At 48.7% G+C, this 15,050-nt stretch overlaps 5 protein-coding genes across 5 annotated transcripts; 3 read left to right on the top strand and 2 right to left on the bottom strand.

Moving 5' to 3' along the window:
• Positions 1–5: 5 nt before the first annotated feature.
• EDB91DRAFT_10653 (uncharacterized protein) lies at positions 6–1,250 on the bottom strand. The gene is made up of 4 exons (XM_041314770.1): positions 632–1,250; positions 497–569; positions 295–448; positions 6–243 (listed from the first exon to the last, which is right to left on the bottom strand). Exons 1-4 carry the CDS (start codon positions 928–930, stop codon positions 110–112), a joined length of 660 nt encoding a protein of 219 aa, XP_041184196.1. The 5' UTR covers positions 931–1,250; the 3' UTR covers positions 6–109.
• EDB91DRAFT_1092276 (uncharacterized protein) lies at positions 1,240–5,223 on the top strand. The gene is made up of 9 exons (XM_041316732.1): positions 1,240–2,062; positions 2,116–2,539; positions 2,589–3,490; positions 3,541–4,053; positions 4,107–4,165; positions 4,221–4,343; positions 4,393–4,713; positions 4,764–4,813; positions 4,866–5,223. The coding sequence occupies exons 1-9, from the start codon at positions 1,558–1,560 to the stop codon at positions 4,999–5,001; spliced, it is 3,033 nt and encodes a 1,010-aa protein (XP_041184197.1). The 5' UTR covers positions 1,240–1,557; the 3' UTR covers positions 5,002–5,223.
• Positions 5,224–6,502: 1,279 nt separating this feature from the next.
• On the top strand, positions 6,503–9,204 carry EDB91DRAFT_1241443 (nucleotide-binding domain-containing protein; the record flags this gene model as incomplete). Its single annotated transcript, XM_041322077.1, has 14 exons — positions 6,503–6,970; positions 7,026–7,119; positions 7,179–7,353; positions 7,416–7,537; positions 7,590–7,696; positions 7,749–7,787; positions 7,840–7,908; positions 7,960–7,989; positions 8,046–8,336; positions 8,393–8,489; positions 8,537–8,586; positions 8,641–8,751; positions 8,813–9,111; positions 9,171–9,204. 14 exons carry the CDS (start codon positions 6,503–6,505, stop codon positions 9,202–9,204), a joined length of 1,986 nt encoding a protein of 661 aa, XP_041184198.1.
• Positions 9,205–10,130: 926 nt separating this feature from the next.
• Positions 10,131–12,063, bottom strand: EDB91DRAFT_1041719 (Pre-mRNA cleavage complex II protein Clp1-domain-containing protein; the record flags this gene model as incomplete). Its single annotated transcript, XM_041312942.1, has 9 exons — positions 10,131–10,236; positions 10,340–10,541; positions 10,598–10,796; positions 10,849–10,949; positions 10,996–11,106; positions 11,165–11,411; positions 11,463–11,740; positions 11,802–11,919; positions 11,989–12,063. The coding sequence occupies 9 exons, from the start codon at positions 12,061–12,063 to the stop codon at positions 10,131–10,133; spliced, it is 1,437 nt and encodes a 478-aa protein (XP_041184199.1).
• Positions 12,064–12,687: 624 nt separating this feature from the next.
• Positions 12,688–15,027, top strand: EDB91DRAFT_1040947 (major facilitator superfamily domain-containing protein; the record flags this gene model as incomplete). Its single annotated transcript, XM_041312895.1, has 15 exons — positions 12,688–12,830; positions 12,886–12,927; positions 13,035–13,092; positions 13,143–13,264; positions 13,319–13,500; positions 13,548–13,638; positions 13,685–13,735; positions 13,795–13,917; positions 13,973–14,032; positions 14,092–14,107; positions 14,161–14,251; positions 14,305–14,466; positions 14,528–14,596; positions 14,653–14,740; positions 14,796–15,027. 15 exons carry the CDS (start codon positions 12,688–12,690, stop codon positions 15,025–15,027), a joined length of 1,530 nt encoding a protein of 509 aa, XP_041184200.1.
• Positions 15,028–15,050: the final 23 nt, after the last annotated feature.

The following is a 15,050-nucleotide window of genomic DNA, read 5'->3' on the forward strand; positions in this document are numbered from 1 at the left end:
GTTAGCGAGAGCAAGGACGAGCAAAGCAAATATACATGTATCAAGATATGCAAGGAAGAAAGCAGCAGAAAACCGATGAACCATCTAAATCATCATCAAGCCGAAGAGATCAGATAGATCTACGTCGTAATCGTCGCCCCCAATTGGCGAGTGGTGTATTCCGCCAGAGTTTCGAACGATCTGATGAGTCTGTATGGAGATTGAAGCGACTTCGGCGAAGTACCTCCATCAGGATGAATGACACTTCAGGGTGGTGTCAGATGATGACACCAAAAAAGAGTATGGAAGACGTACCGAGAAGTTCATCTGTTGATACGAGGGGATGCGGTTCAAATTCTAGATAGTCATGACCTAGACTAGGTATTGGGGCGGCGATGAAGCGTTCGCCGACACGCATACTGCTGGCGTGGAAAGAACCTTTTGTCTGATTTGAATCGTAGTCAAGAAGCTGTGCAATGCTCAGTCGTGATCCTGAGCTTTAAGTAAAACCACAAACTGTCAGTCCGTCTGGTGCTGCCATCCAGAAGTACTCCGTGTCGAAGCGCGTGGGTAAGCCGAGGACATTGCGACTTTGTGGTGTTGAGATTCAGAACATGTGATGTAGATAAGAAGGTGGATAAGGGGAACGTACGATAGTATTGCGCTGGAGCACCCAAACATCCCTTTCGCTCCGATGATTTTTTCTTGGCCGATAACAATCTCTATCGGCTGTTTGCCCTTCCATCCAATCTCAGCGATGATCTCCCCGAGTTTATTGAATATCATGGTCCTGCGAGTCTCCCCATTTTCATCTTCACTCTCCGTGTCTGAGTCCTTATCACTGGCACAAATAAAGTGGGACCTGGTAAGGATGGTATAGCCAAGAGCACCCGTCTCAGGGTAGACAAGAGGTGAGTTTAGGATATCCGACTTTGAAAATTTGAGAAGCATGCTGTGGACCCGGCGTATATGTGTAGAGAAAAGCGGTGAGCGAAAATCTGTGCTCGAGAACAGTGGAATTTATGATTAAAGTATGTGTGCGGTCATAGGGAGGAGTCAGTGGAGGACGAATCCAGCTGTCCCTTTGATCGGCTGACCGGGTCGGTAATTGCCATTTATAAATTTTCGGGCTAGCTCCCGAGCTGTTCCATGTGCTATTGCATGCCTTCTGTCCGCTATGCAATTCAATCGCGCTGTAAAATATTCTGTCAGTGCGAGTAGAACATACTTATGCCATGATGATGCATGGACTACTTGGTTGACCAGTCTGCTAACACCATCCATTCATCCTTGCTTACGCTACTAAGTCACCTGACAAGATACACCTCACGCCACCGACTGTATTTGCTTCTGTTGACATTGTGGCCGGGTTGAAACCGTGTCAAAACCATCTTGCAGCGACTTGAACACCGACGACGATAGCGACGACGGAACGACCGACACAAGGTCCTTTTGATTATTTCCGCTGGGACTTGCACCTTAATTTCTAAAACAAACTGGATCTTCGTACATCTCAACGACTTCCTCTAACGGGTTGGTGACAAGACCTGCAATAGACTGGTTATTGTCACCCTGGTTATGGCTCAGCGTCGTTCACCACATAGACTTCCAAATAGCAACAGTCTGGCGCGTAGACAGTACTCGCTCCGCCATACATCCGCTGCAAAACGCGCTCTTGCTTTTGTCAATAGATTTCAGCGTTCCACAGCTAATTCTCACGCGGTGGGCGCGTCTCCCCCGTCATCTTCAGACACAATTGATTCGCGTCCCATCTTGGCTACATTGCAGCCCAATCTGCGACGGCTGCCATCTCGTCAGTATCTTTTGATGAAACACAGCACCCGAGATATCACCCAAAACCTTGACGTTCCTATTGGTTCCAAGAGAAAGCGCGTCGCGTCGGTTAATGAAAATACCCAAACTGGCGGTCGGCCCGCTCGTGGGGCCCCAAAACTGAAGAGAATAAAAACTACGCTTCGGGACTATTCCAGCGAAGAAGAGGAGCTTAGTGAAATGGAAGTTGATGTTCCTGGCCGATGGGCTGCGTCTGATACATCTGAGATTGACTACGATGAAGAAGCGTGTAAGTATTTGCACATTATTATCTTTCCATGCGCTAATTTTACCTACTATAAGCCGACGAGTTTCTCATAAATGAAGCATCTTTGGGCCAGCTTAAACGTCGTCGGAAAGATGAACTCCTTCAGCTGTACACTGCAGCGGGTCTATCAGACGATGTTCACAGCCTTACAAAGTCGGAGCTTGCAGAAGCAATTATTGCAGCGCGAGACGATATTGTCTCATTACCTCCCTCTTCTCCCGGGCGGGACGCGAGTGATTGTTCCTCGGACGATGGCAATGCTGCAGGTGACGAGGAAACTGATTTTGGAGCTAAATATCGAGTTCCCCCGGGTCTCCGGCGTCGTGCTACTGTTAACTTGGCTGCAAATCCGCGTTTTTTGAAAACACGCAGCTTGTCTCTCGGAGATATCAACGCCAGTCACTCATACCCCGACGAGCTACACGTTGCCCCTAAGGCCAATGGTGCACTCGCCCCGGCGTGAGTGAAATTGTTCAGAATGAGTTCGGAGCGCTAATCTTGCATTCAGACGACGGACAACTAGATCTACATCTAGTCGATCTTCACCCACGCCAAGTTCCTCCAATCAGTTGCCGTCCCCTCCTGCTACAAGATTGCGTGCTCGCAAGGTATCCGCCGAGGTTGTCGTTCCTCGTAGCTCTACCAGGAGCAAGGGCAAGGGCAAACAAGTTGAATTTAGCGAAGATGTCAAGATCGGTGAATCTGCTGCATTGGGCGAGGAGAGTGAGCTTACCGATCTCACTGAGCTGGAGGAGAAGATTGCCTCGGGCTCACCCAGTCCTCGTCGGCTACGAAGTCGGGAGAAGCGTAGTGAAGTTAGCGATGAGCAGGACTCTGACACACCAAAGCAACGGGGGAGGGCTAGAAGGCAGACTTCGAAAGAGGAGGAGGCAGAAAATGGTCTGGAGGACGAGGAAGAGGTCGATGAGCTTATCTCATCTCCGTCTCCTACACCACCGCCCATGCGAGGTCGAGGAACTCCCGTGAAAAGACGACTTCGCTCTCGCAGACTACAAACACATACTCCCCCAAGTGACGGAGGGGAAGGTGACGATGAAGAGGAAGCTGATGAGGAACAAGTAGAAGAGGGTGTGGAGGCGATCGAGGATTGTTCAGGCATGGATGACGAGGAATCGGAGCTGTCCGAGCTGTCTGAGGATAGCCGAGATATGGACGGAGATGATGATGCGTATATGGACGAACGTGCCCCTCTTCTGCCAACAATAACTCCACGGAAGCTACGCAACGGGAAGGTGGTTGGGGAAGAATGTGAAGAAGAAGCACTTGGCGAAGATGATGAGCAAGACGGTGACGAGTCGATTGACCTGGAAGCCGAGGATATCGATATTGATGCTGAAGGGGAGGATGAGTCAACTGAGGAGGTCGATGAAGCCATAGAGGGCGATGAATGTTGGTTTCTTTTTTCGTGCTTTCTTACGTTGCTAACACATGTCTTGCAGTCGATCTCGCTGTGGCCACCAAGAAGACCCTTCTCCGCATGCGTCGTGATAACCTTGTCCGGATGTGTGAGACTCGGGATCTGGATGTTGTTGGTACGAAGCCTCAGCTCGCGCGGTCACTTCTTCAGTGGCGAGATCAACGAACGAGCGAATTCTCCTCACCGTCCTCCACTGGCACCATTCGTCCACCATCAACCCCTCGTCATCGTGCTAATGGCCGGCGAAAGACCAAGAGTCGGAGTCAAAGCAATACCCCTCCTGTCCTTATGCGCTCCCAGCGAGTTCATCAAGACGAACCGCGGACCCCTCCTCTGTCGCGCGAGAACACGGCTCAGGCGGACCCAGAGCTAGAATTGGATCTCGAAAGCCTGGGTTTGGAAGATCGAGAAATTCCACCCGAAAAGCTCACGAAACTTGAGAAGATTGGTAGTGGGGGCTTCAAGGATGTTTACATCGGCAAGTTCAAGGGCAGACGGGTCGCCATTGCGGAATTCCGAGATCAGCTCAATTCAAGTATGTCATCTTTCCTGTCCATGAGGATATCACGTTATGAACGTGCGTTGTAGTGGACATCAAAGAACTCAAGCTCCTCGGTGGCTTTGATCACCCGAATATAGTTCGCTTCGTGAGTGTCTTCGTCGAGACAGTTTTGCAGACATGGTTTACGCTATGGTTTACAGCTTGGTGTCAGCATACCCGAGAACACGCGCGAGACACCTGTGATGATTGTCAGTGAATTGTGCTCGAATGGCGACCTCTTCGACTACATTCGCAATGTTCCTGCTCCGTCCCTGAAAAAAGCTGTACGTACGCTTGTCACGCCTCTTTATTCTTGCTATACATTTCTCGCAGTTGAACATCATGCTGGATATTGCGCGTGGCCTGGAATACCTTCATATGCGCAAGCCTTCAGTCATCCACAGGGACTGTAAATCGTCCAACATCCTCATTACTTCTCGTGGCACGGCGAAGATCGCAGACTTTGGCTTGGCCAAAGTTAAACAGTCTACGCGGTCCATGGTTCGCAGCCTAGTTGGCACTGTTAACTGGCAAGCGCCCGAGCTTTGGCATGCGCATCCCAAATATAACCACAAGGTCGATGTCTTTTCGTGCGCCATGGTGTTCTGGGAAATGTTTCAATGGCACATACCAAACAAGAAGTTCCCTTGGGAGGTGAGTACATTACTATTTTCTTCCTTGTCAGTCCTTAAGTCTTTTTCAAGGGAATGAACGAGCATGCCATTTACGACATTGTTGGAGCCAAACGCCAGAGGTAAATTAGCACCTTACTCCAATTATTGCACACGCTGACGAGAGATATTCAGACCGTCTATTACGGGCCTGCGGAAACAGTGGTGTCCAGAAATTATTGACCTGCTTGAGCGGATGTGGGCTCACGATCCCAACGATCGCCCAACCATATCTGAAGTCGTCAAAGAGTTGGAACATATTGCCGCCTAAGGAACTCCTTCACTCTCATGCGGACTCAAATCTTTATTGCCAGTCGAATCTGACTTTGTTGCGAACGGAAGTTCCTCGGTTTGCATCGGGAATTATTGTTTATTGTGTTTCACTGGTCCCTCTACACTATCATCTTCGTCATTATCATCTTTCTGCAAACTTATATCCCGCATTGTACCCTACCGTAGCAATTCAAACCCGAAACCCGTGCTTGATGTGTAACCGCAGGCGTTCAACGCGCTGAGAATGACGTCTGACAACCGTGCAATGATCACAAGGTTCTCCGGATCTTGTTGCTGCGGCTGCCAATCACATTCTGAGGTCAGTTTACGAATTGCACGAGGTTGCATGGATTATTGGTATGTCTCACGGTCGCCTACAAGTTCGATAACTCAATGACATTTTCACTTAGGACCCCTAATACAGATGAACGACCGTCTTCCTTCTATTACTCTGCCAGGGAGACTACTCAGGGCCTCATCACATCCCCTAGAATCGCTCCGATAACTCAAGTACGTACCGTTGACTCTGTCCAAGTTCACTAACTCTTCTTCAGTATGCTCGTACGAGATCCGCATTATCTGCAAGGTCGTCAGCGTCAGCGCACAGGACGAGATACCTGCCTCAGCGTCATTCTTCCAAGCAGTTCAGAGCTGTGATAGGAAGGCGCATGAGCAGTCTCCGGGGGTTATGCTGGACCGGATCATTGATGCTCATTAATCATTGCTATTAGTGAAGTTATGCGCAGTCCGCTTGCGACAAACGTACTGCGCAAGTTGTGGTCGGAGATTTCAAAGCGGCGAAAAAATAAACATCACTTTCCACGCAGTCTGGGCGCAGATTGATTGTTAGGACGTGTATTAATGCATGCAGAAGGGTATGAATTCATATTCAACAGGTGTTCAATTCGCTTATCGGTCGTTGCCCAGGACCCTACAGGTGTTATTCATTACGACGCTTGTCGTAGTGCAGACACATGGGTGGAGCTGTTGTATGACAAGCGTCGTAATGCTGTAACACGACTTTCAAGGAATAAGTTAGTGTTGTGACACAGGACAGCCCAGTGCTAGTGCTATGGATAAAGTGTCTAGAGTCGTTGTATCGCGCACCTTGCTACAACTGGGAGCGAGCAGTACGACACGAACTTGCATACAATCGAAACGAATGGCAATAATATGATATAGTTTAAACGAGATTTAGTCTGATTCAGAGAGCGCGAGTCATCCCACATCTGTGGTGGGGAATAGTCAGGAAATTAGTATAGGAAGGAGAGTAGTAGTACGACGGGCGGTCTATCTTCTTGAAAGATACTAGCTAGGTTTCGGTGGTGGGAAACACCTATTATTGTCATGCTATGATGCTCATTGTATGTAATTCCGGTGGTGTACGCTCCTCACTACTAGGTCGCCGCGTCACCCAACTCAGGTGCAGCCAAAAATTCCTTGCGTCCCTACCTGTACAGACTGACAGTAGGTGTTGCAACAGAGACACTCGCCCTAGAATGTTTCAACTTTCGCGGGTCCGCGGCAAGCCAAGCAGGCTTGGACTTGCTAGCTTAGGGATTGGTACACGATCACCTCTTCCTACAAGACCTTTTCGACTACTATCGACAGATACACTGGCACCACCCAAATCCCCAAGGCCAAGGCCGCAGATACCAATCGAGCCTCGTCCGAGGTCTCGTTTACTTAGCCGTATCCTGTTGGTGGCAAAATATACTGGATATGCGGCACTCTCCTCGACATTTGGGATTCTGTTACTAGGCGCAGGCATATTCATTCATGACGCTTTTACTTACACGAGCAAGAATATCCACCGCGTACCGGTATTACCTCTTGCACTTCATCCAGAGCAGGGGGGACCGAAGAACCTGCCAATTGTGAGGGCACTCGTGGATGACGTGGAGGATGAGGAGGCGAAGAGCCTTTTGAACAAACCGAAGTTGGTAGTTGTAGGAGGAGGCTGGGGGGTAATCAGCAAATCTTCACATACTGCTTCCATCGCTGACTCGGACATTTGACTAGGCTGTTTCTGTCCTGCAAACACTATCTCTCGGTGACTACCACGTGACCGTCGTGTCACCGGAAACCTTTACCACTTTTACTCCTCTTTTACCTTGTGAGTGAGTGCTAGATTGGCATTTTGCAAGTTTAACTGAATCTGCTCATGTTATGCAGCGGCCGCGGTCGGTACAGTCCAGGTTCGCACGTTGGTCGAGCCTCTACGCAAGATCATAGCTCGTCTTCGCGGCCATTTCGTAGACGCCAAGGCTGTTGACCTTGTGATGTCCGAGCGGTTACTAGAACTGGAGACTGTGACTTCAACTGGTGAATCCCAACGTATTTATCTTCCGTGAGTCGCCACTGCCAAAACGCTGATGCTACATCATCCACATCATTAATCGCCATTTGTAGCTATGATAAACTGATCATTGCATGCGGCTCGACTTCCAGTACACACGGCGTCCCGGGTCTACAACACTGTTTCCAACTGAAAACCATATCGGATGCACAGGCTATCCGACGGCGAATTCTTGGTAAGATCTTTGCGTTTTATGTATGCATCCATCATCCATTTGTACTTTTCAGATAACTTCGAAACGGCCAGTCTTCCTACCACAACTCCTGAAGAACGCAAGCGCTTGCTATCATTCGTTGTTTGCGGAGGTGGCCCAACAGGCGTCGAGACAGCAGCCGTGCGTATCCGAGTGTGTTCATATCCGGTACAAATGAACCCTCTTAATGCAGGAAATCTATGACTTCTGCCAAGAGGACATAGCGAACTACGTGTGTTTCGCAGCCGTTCTCTCTCGAGTTGTACCTGACCCTTGCTGTGCAGTATCCCAAGATATGCCGCGAGGAAGTCTCCATACATGTGATCCAGTCACGCGAGCATATTCTCAACACAGTGCGTGAAACCGCGTATGAAATTGAAATGTAAACCTTACTTTGAGCGCAGTATTCGGAGGCCATATCAAGATATGCTGAGGTACATATAGTTGCATGTCGACAGTGATTCAAGCTACAACTGACTGACTCCATCAGGAAAAGTTCCGTCGTGATCGCGTAGACCTAGTCACGTCTGCTAGAGTTGGCTCCGTTCACCCTGATCACGTCGTGTATACCGTGCGGTCGCCGGACGGGACGATTACCACACATGAGATCCCGACAAATTTTGTACTGTGGTCCACCGGCATTGCAATGAACCCCTTTACCCGTCGGGTATCCAACTTATTGCCCAATCAGGTGCACAAGAAGGCGATCGAAGTTGACGCCCATCTTCGTGTAAAAGGTGCGCCGTTGGGCGACGTGTATGCCATTGGAGACTGTGCAACTGTGCGTGTATATGTACTTTTTGCTCTCAGGTTTCATATAGACTTCGTGGCGTCTAGGTTGAGACGTCTATCGTGAGCTACCTGCTAGAGTTGGTCGATGAGGCCGACAAGAACAAAGATGGCAGGATCGACTTTGACGAATTTGATTTTATGGGTATGTCGGCGACCTTCTTTAGAAACCGGTGTTTTGACGGCTACTAGTTGCAAGGATCAAACATCGAATACCCATGGCTGAGTCCCAGTTGCAGAAGGTCAGTCATCATGCATGTTCTAGGAAACTCTTATTAAAAACTTCTTTCACTCAGGTCCGAACATTGTTCGATTTGTATGACTCAGACGCAGACAACACTCTTTCTTTGAATGAGCTGTGTAAGTTGTTACAAGAAATTGGAAATAAGATAACAGCACTTCCTGCCGTACGTGCTTACTGGTTCAAACGTCATATCACAACTGCCTTCTTACTTTGGTATTTTCCAGACCGCTCAAGTGGCTTCTCAGCAAGGAAAGTACCTGGGCAAGAAGCTAAGTCAGTTAGCGAAGAAACGAGAAGTCCTCGAGGCGAACGGCATACATGACCTGGACGAGGCTATATCCGGGCCATTCCGCTATACTCATCTCGGCAGTCTCGCGTACATTGGCAACGCCGCAGTTTTCGATCTAGGCAGTTTGTCGTTCATGGGCGGCCTTGCCGCCATGTACGCGTGGCGCAGCATTTACTGGAGCGAGCAGGTTTCAGCTAGGACACGTTTTCTATTAATGATAGACTGGATCATTCGGTATGGGCATGACATTCGTTACTCGTGCAAATGCTAATCCTTGATGCTTGCATTCGCAGTGGCGTCTGGGGTCGGGACTTGTCCAGGCTTTGATTAAACTGGACATTGTATTGCAATATCATCCTTCATCCCTTTCTTGGCGCTCATTACGCATTCCTTCCCTCCATGACATGTACCGTGTACGCATCACTTCGCTGGACTCCATGTAGAACGGATCATCAGAATATGATCCAATGATGTCCTTCCAATCACTGGATCCTAGAATGGCTGTCTTGCCAACAAGTGATCTTTGGTTGGGTGCAGTATCGTCATCTTTCGGTTGGGAAATCAGTTTCTCTGTTGGTACATGGCAAGCGTAAGCGATGTATGCCCACAGCAACGGCAAGAGCAAATATCCGGAACGCTCGAACAATACAGCAAAGGTGCAAGAAGACGTGAACAAGAAGGGAACCAACCACATTTATGTAGCACTTGAAGGTTTCTTCGATCGAACGTCATAGTACTAGGACTCGTCTGCTAGATGCAGGCTCAATGACTCGGACTCTCTCGCTCACGGTTCAAGTTAACTCCGGACGCGTGCGTGCGGCGTCCATAGCAGCCCTCATGCAAAAACTTGAGCCGCTCTGTAAGTACGGTCGGTCGGATTGATAAATGACCATACCATCATGTCAACATGACAGGATATTTTTCTAGCGGAACATGCCAAGTTCCCATTTCCTGGTGTGGATGAAACAATTCAGGCCGACTCAAGGCGAAGTCGCCTGTCGTGAGAAAAGCGGGAGAAAATTCCTTCTCTCTCAGTAACTGACAATACGATGCTTGTTGTGGAAACGACAGTTCAGCTCTTTATCTTGGAAGAAACCATGTTACAATTGCGCTGACGAGATCTAGTAAAGAGTGGGCCCTGAAAACTCCCTCACAGATCTCAGGCACCTTGAACGTACCGCTCCAGTCCCCTCAGTAATTTGTCTGGTCAAAATGTCCATGGAGCAGAATGGAATGATCTTGTTTGTTGGAATTTATTCCTGCCAATCAAAGGACCCCAGAATGGCTGTCTTGCCGACGAGTGACCCTTGATTAGGCGCGAGTATCGTCATTTTTCGGTTTGGAGCATCAATATTGGTGCTGAATGGACAAGGTAGGAGTAAGTTACGCATGCTGCGGCAACGAGAGAAAGCAAAGATATCCGGAATCACGTAAAAAAAAAAAAAAAAGCAAGAAGACGTACACAACAATGAAACCGACCACATTCAGGTCCAAGATTTCTTCGTCATAGCGCTCAGACTCATCAGGATGGAAGGGTGCAAGCAAGGCGAGAACGGAATTAAGAAGTCCCGAGCTGCTGGATGCAGGATCAACGAGCACGGACTGCATCTCCGAAAGCATGCGTGCAGCGCCAATAGGCAATGCGGAAGAGGGAGCCATGCTCTCTAAGGTGGGTGGGGTCGATCAGCCACATGTTGATGCATGCAGAAACATTGCCTACCTGCACCAATGCGATAGATTGTCAAATCCCCAAATTTGACGATGCACGAGGATGGCGAAAGGACGAGATCTGCGTCCGCTTCGCCTCCTACCATTGCTGAGGTTATGCCAGGGAGTGGGTCTATTTTTTGGCCGTACATGTAATTATGCAACTGGTACTTGTGCACGCGCTCCCGATAACTATGATCCAATTCAACGACCTGGTCGAGTGTTGTGAGGGAGAAATTAAACATGATCGATAAGAGCACATACTCCTCCTGACTTTGGTATCTTGACCACTGTAAACCGGCTGCCAAACAGCCGTTGCATTTCAACAGTCAACTTTTCGTGTCCAACCACGAGAATTATATTGACTGTCATGGAGTCAGGTGAAGTATGAATGCATTCAATAAACCGCACTTCTGAAAGCATCGACACATGCTTTTATGAGCGTATGCCTGCTGTCCGGCGCGCTGCCAGAACTAGACGCGAAAGATGATGGGGTATCAACAATTAAACCCGACACTCGCCCTAGATATTGATGATCATTGATTATCCTACAATTTAGACAGAAATTAATTGTCCGCACCCTCCGGGTCATTGTCATCTCTTTCTCCAATATTTTCCCCCAGATTTCGGATAAGTCGGTCTAGCAGAACTGGGTTCCGTTTAGTTTCTGCATGTCCGTACCAGTAGCTTAGCGGTATCAACGCGTTCGAAGAGAGCGCGGTAGGAGCTGATGTAGCAGCAGATCCAAGAGGATTGGCGGGTGACGCTGTAGCTATAGGACTGCGAATTGGAGCGGCGGAGATTGCTCCGGGAACCGCCCAACCACCCTGACTCGGAACTTAGCACAGAAAAGATAGACCTGGTCCTCGAATGCTCACCTCACTCGGATCGACGTTTACCAATACCGGGGACCAGTTCTGACCTGCCCTGACAGCATAGTTTGTCAGAATTTTGCATACTGTTGTCTTTCCCGAGTTCTCCGGACCAACAACAAGGACTCTCGGCGGCTCTGTGTTGGCAACCGCATCATCATCTGAAACAGGAGACCCATGCAAAACACGGAGTGCTCTGACACGCATCTGTTCGAACGCAATGTGTACATTTGCATATGCCGCCATAGGGGTTTCCTCGGACACATATTCAGTGGAGGGGCGGCCTGTAATGTGCTAAACGAATAGATCAGCGACACGAGTTGTGAGCCTCGACAGTTTTAGCACTCATCTCCAAAGTACAACCCTGCCAAGTGAAGACAGCAGCTCTACATTCAGTCCCGAAAAGATAAGTTTTTCCCTCCGCAAGTTCTGCGCCGAAGACTTCAGCCTGTCCATGAGCCAGCTGAAGAATTGGTTCAGATGATTTGAGGCGGCCTGGAATGAATTGCTTCGTGGTTGTATACCAACATACCTTGATTGCTAGGGAGGTACCAGGATCGAGCTCGAACCTGTACTCTGTTTCCGCCTCAAGGACCCACTCTTTCATGTCAGCCTGGGTCCCATCAAAATGCTGCAGTGAATCAGACATTACAGACCACTACGATGTCTCTCAACACAGAAACTAGTATTTGTGGCAAATTGGTGGGCACGAAATTCAAGATTCTGCTACAGTCGGATGCAGCTTCCTTCAACGCAGCTTCGTGAGCTCAGATCAATCTGCGTGGTTCTACGACGCACGCGGCGACGATGTATTTGCGGATGGTTCTGATTCCGACGGATGGAAGTGAAAAGACAAGGAAGCAACGCAGATGATGCTAGCAATTTCGTTGCCAAACTCTAAGCTCTAAGTTTCACTGTTTGGATGAAAGTTTGGACCTTCTTGAACTTCTCATCTTCGTGAGCTTCGATGTTTCTAATAAATGTATTCTCAGGACGTTCAATCAACGCTTCTTCCCTTGATTTCTCATTTCCGACGTGTACAAGAGGCCGCTGACAACGGATGAAACGCTCATCGCCTCCGCCGGCATCCACTAACTTAGTCACTAACGGGATCTCCTCAACTGGATCGTCCACATTATAGATCAGGAACGCCGTAACAGCGCGGCAGAGGCTAGAACTTATAAAGTATATGCTATAGCACCCTCTCCTCCTCCTTCTTCATCCAGTCAGCATGGACTCAGCCAGCGACACTTCTGAGAAGAGGGTGGCCCATATACCTTCTACTACCGTCCACAATTACGAGGTCGATGTTGGTGCTCAGCTCGTTGCTGAGACAGATCGCCCTTTCACACCACAAGAGGCCTCTCGACTGAGGTGCGTCATTTCATCGCCAGTACTACCTAGACATTCCATTCATAAGTTCTCATAGGGCGAAGATCGATTGGCACATAATGCCATTGATGTGCAGTAAGTCTTGAGATCCTCGAAGTCGTTCATCTGATGAAGACGTTTCGATAGTCATGTACTTGTGAGCATCTTGTCACCGATTACTAGGTTCTTGCTGAATGGCCTCTGTAGAATCACTTTCATGGATAAAACCACTCTGGGAGAGGCAGCGGTGCTGGGTATACTGTGTGTCACCCACGTGTTGCCAACTTTGCGTGTACTCACCGCTGTATTAGCGAGGATGCAGAATTAACTACTAATCAGTACGACTGGCTCGGCACAATATTCTACCTGAGTTACCTCGTTTTTCAATACCCCCAGAACTTGGCGTTGCAGCGCTTCCCTGTTGGAAAATGGATGAGGTACGCTAAACGTTGATGGCATGCACTGTATTCCTTATTCTGATGGGCATTCAGCATTAATATCTTTCTGTGGGCCGTCGTCCTGCTATGTCATACTGCTTGCAAATCTTTCGGAGCTTTGTTCGCGGTGCGCTTCTTGCTGGGAATGTGCGAGGGTGCTATCACTCCCGGCTTCATGATCGTCACCTCAATGTTCTACACACATGCGGAGCAAACGAAACGTGTCGGTTACTGGTGTACGTTCTGGTCTCATTCGTTCGTTCTCTCATTCTCATTTTCTCAGTCTTGATGAATGGTTTCGCTGTGATCATTCTGGGTTTCGTGAGTTATGGACTCCTCTACACGCATACAGTTTCCTTCATGCCCTGGCAATGGTGAGTCACACAATCTTGGCAGAATCTTATCTTATAATATCGAAAGGCTCATGGTTATCACTGGTATCATCACATTGATCACCTCCGTGCTCTTCTGGTGCGTACTAATCATGATCATCATGCAGATTACCTACTCACCCTGTTCCATTTAACAAGGTTTCTCTTCCCTGATTCGCCCACAACCGCTTGGTTCTTAACTCCAGAAGAGAGAGCTGCGGCGGTTCGCAGAATTCAAGCGAATCAAACTGGCGTAGAGAACAAGCATTTCAAGATGGGGCAGTAAGTTTAAACCCCTATTGGCTCGCGGTGCATCAGGTCATTTTCTCTTCGGCAGGTTCCTTGAAACGGTTCGAGAACCCAGGACGTGGTTGATGGCCTTCTTTGCAGGGTCTGCGTACGTTTTTGAAACATTACATATCCACGTATCTAAACATTCACGCTGTCTTATTTTAGGAACATTGTGAATTCTGTAAGGGACAATTACTTAATAACAACTCGAGCTTGTATACTGACACATCTCAGCTCACTAACCAACGACAATTGATTATCGCACAATTCGGTTTCAATGATATCCAGACAACTCTCCTTGGGTGTGTCGACGGTGTGGTCGAAAGTGTGCCATCTATTTGTGTTGTACGATACCTGACTAATTTTACTGCGGCGCAGTTCTTACTATTTGGCTGGCAGTGACTCTTGCCTCACAACCATCAATCGGAAGGTCATATGCTGGTGTGCTGATGTACATCCCCGGGATACTCGGTGCGATACTCGTCAGCGCACTTCCGTTCTCCAACAAAATAGGTTTACTATTCTCATACTGGATTTCAAGTACGTCATCATGACTTTGAACCACTGACTCAGTGACTGAACTTTACATTTTTATCCTCAGTCTTTGCGATTGCGCCATTCCCCATCTTCCTCGGTTGGGTCAGTTCAATAACATCTGGGCACACGAAACGTATGGGCCGTCTGATTTTGCCGCATATAGTTAGAGGCTCACCAACGTCTACACAGGGATCACCACCAATGGCATCGTCCTTTGCTCATATGCGATTGGTAATGCTGCTAGTCAGTTTATGTGGAAGGCACAGTATCAACCAAGGTGTGTCATCTTCCAGCATCCCCGCTCATTATGATTCACGCTAAACTGCATGCAGGAACCACGTTCCTTGGGCTGTGATCACGTCGTGCAATTTCGCTGCTGGTGTCGCCCTGGTGATTCTTCGTTTCATGCTCGCCACTGAGAACAAGAGGCGAGATCGTGAAACCCCTGACGACAAGCGCGACGCGGTCTACATACTGGACGAATCGGGCGCGGAGAGGAAGGTGGACAAGGCCTTCCTCGATCTCACGGACAAACAAAACCGCGACTTCCGCTATGTTCTATAGTTTCCTGCCAGTCACATCAACAG

Source organism: Suillus paluster (assembly GCF_016628075.1).
Source record: "Suillus paluster strain FC165 chromosome Unknown EDB91scaffold_1, whole genome shotgun sequence".
NCBI lineage: Eukaryota > Fungi > Basidiomycota > Agaricomycetes > Boletales > Suillaceae > Suillus > Suillus paluster.

Coding starts and splice junctions, on each gene's coding strand:
- EDB91DRAFT_10653 (XM_041314770.1), bottom strand. CDS start 930: ATGCTTCTCAAATTTTCAAAGTCGGATATCCTAAACTCACCTCTTGTC. Junction 449..496: donor CAGCACCAGACGGACTGACA/GTTTGTGGTTTT, acceptor AGCATTGCACAG/CTTCTTGACTACGATTCAAA. Junction 244..294: donor ATCAACAGATGAACTTCTCG/GTACGTCTTCCA, acceptor ACCACCCTGAAG/TGTCATTCATCCTGATGGAG.
- EDB91DRAFT_1092276 (XM_041316732.1), top strand. CDS start 1,558: ATGGCTCAGCGTCGTTCACCACATAGACTTCCAAATAGCAACAGTCTG. Junction 2,540..2,588: donor AATGGTGCACTCGCCCCGGC/GTGAGTGAAATT, acceptor TCTTGCATTCAG/ACGACGGACAACTAGATCTA. Junction 4,054..4,106: donor CCGAGATCAGCTCAATTCAA/GTATGTCATCTT, acceptor CGTGCGTTGTAG/TGGACATCAAAGAACTCAAG.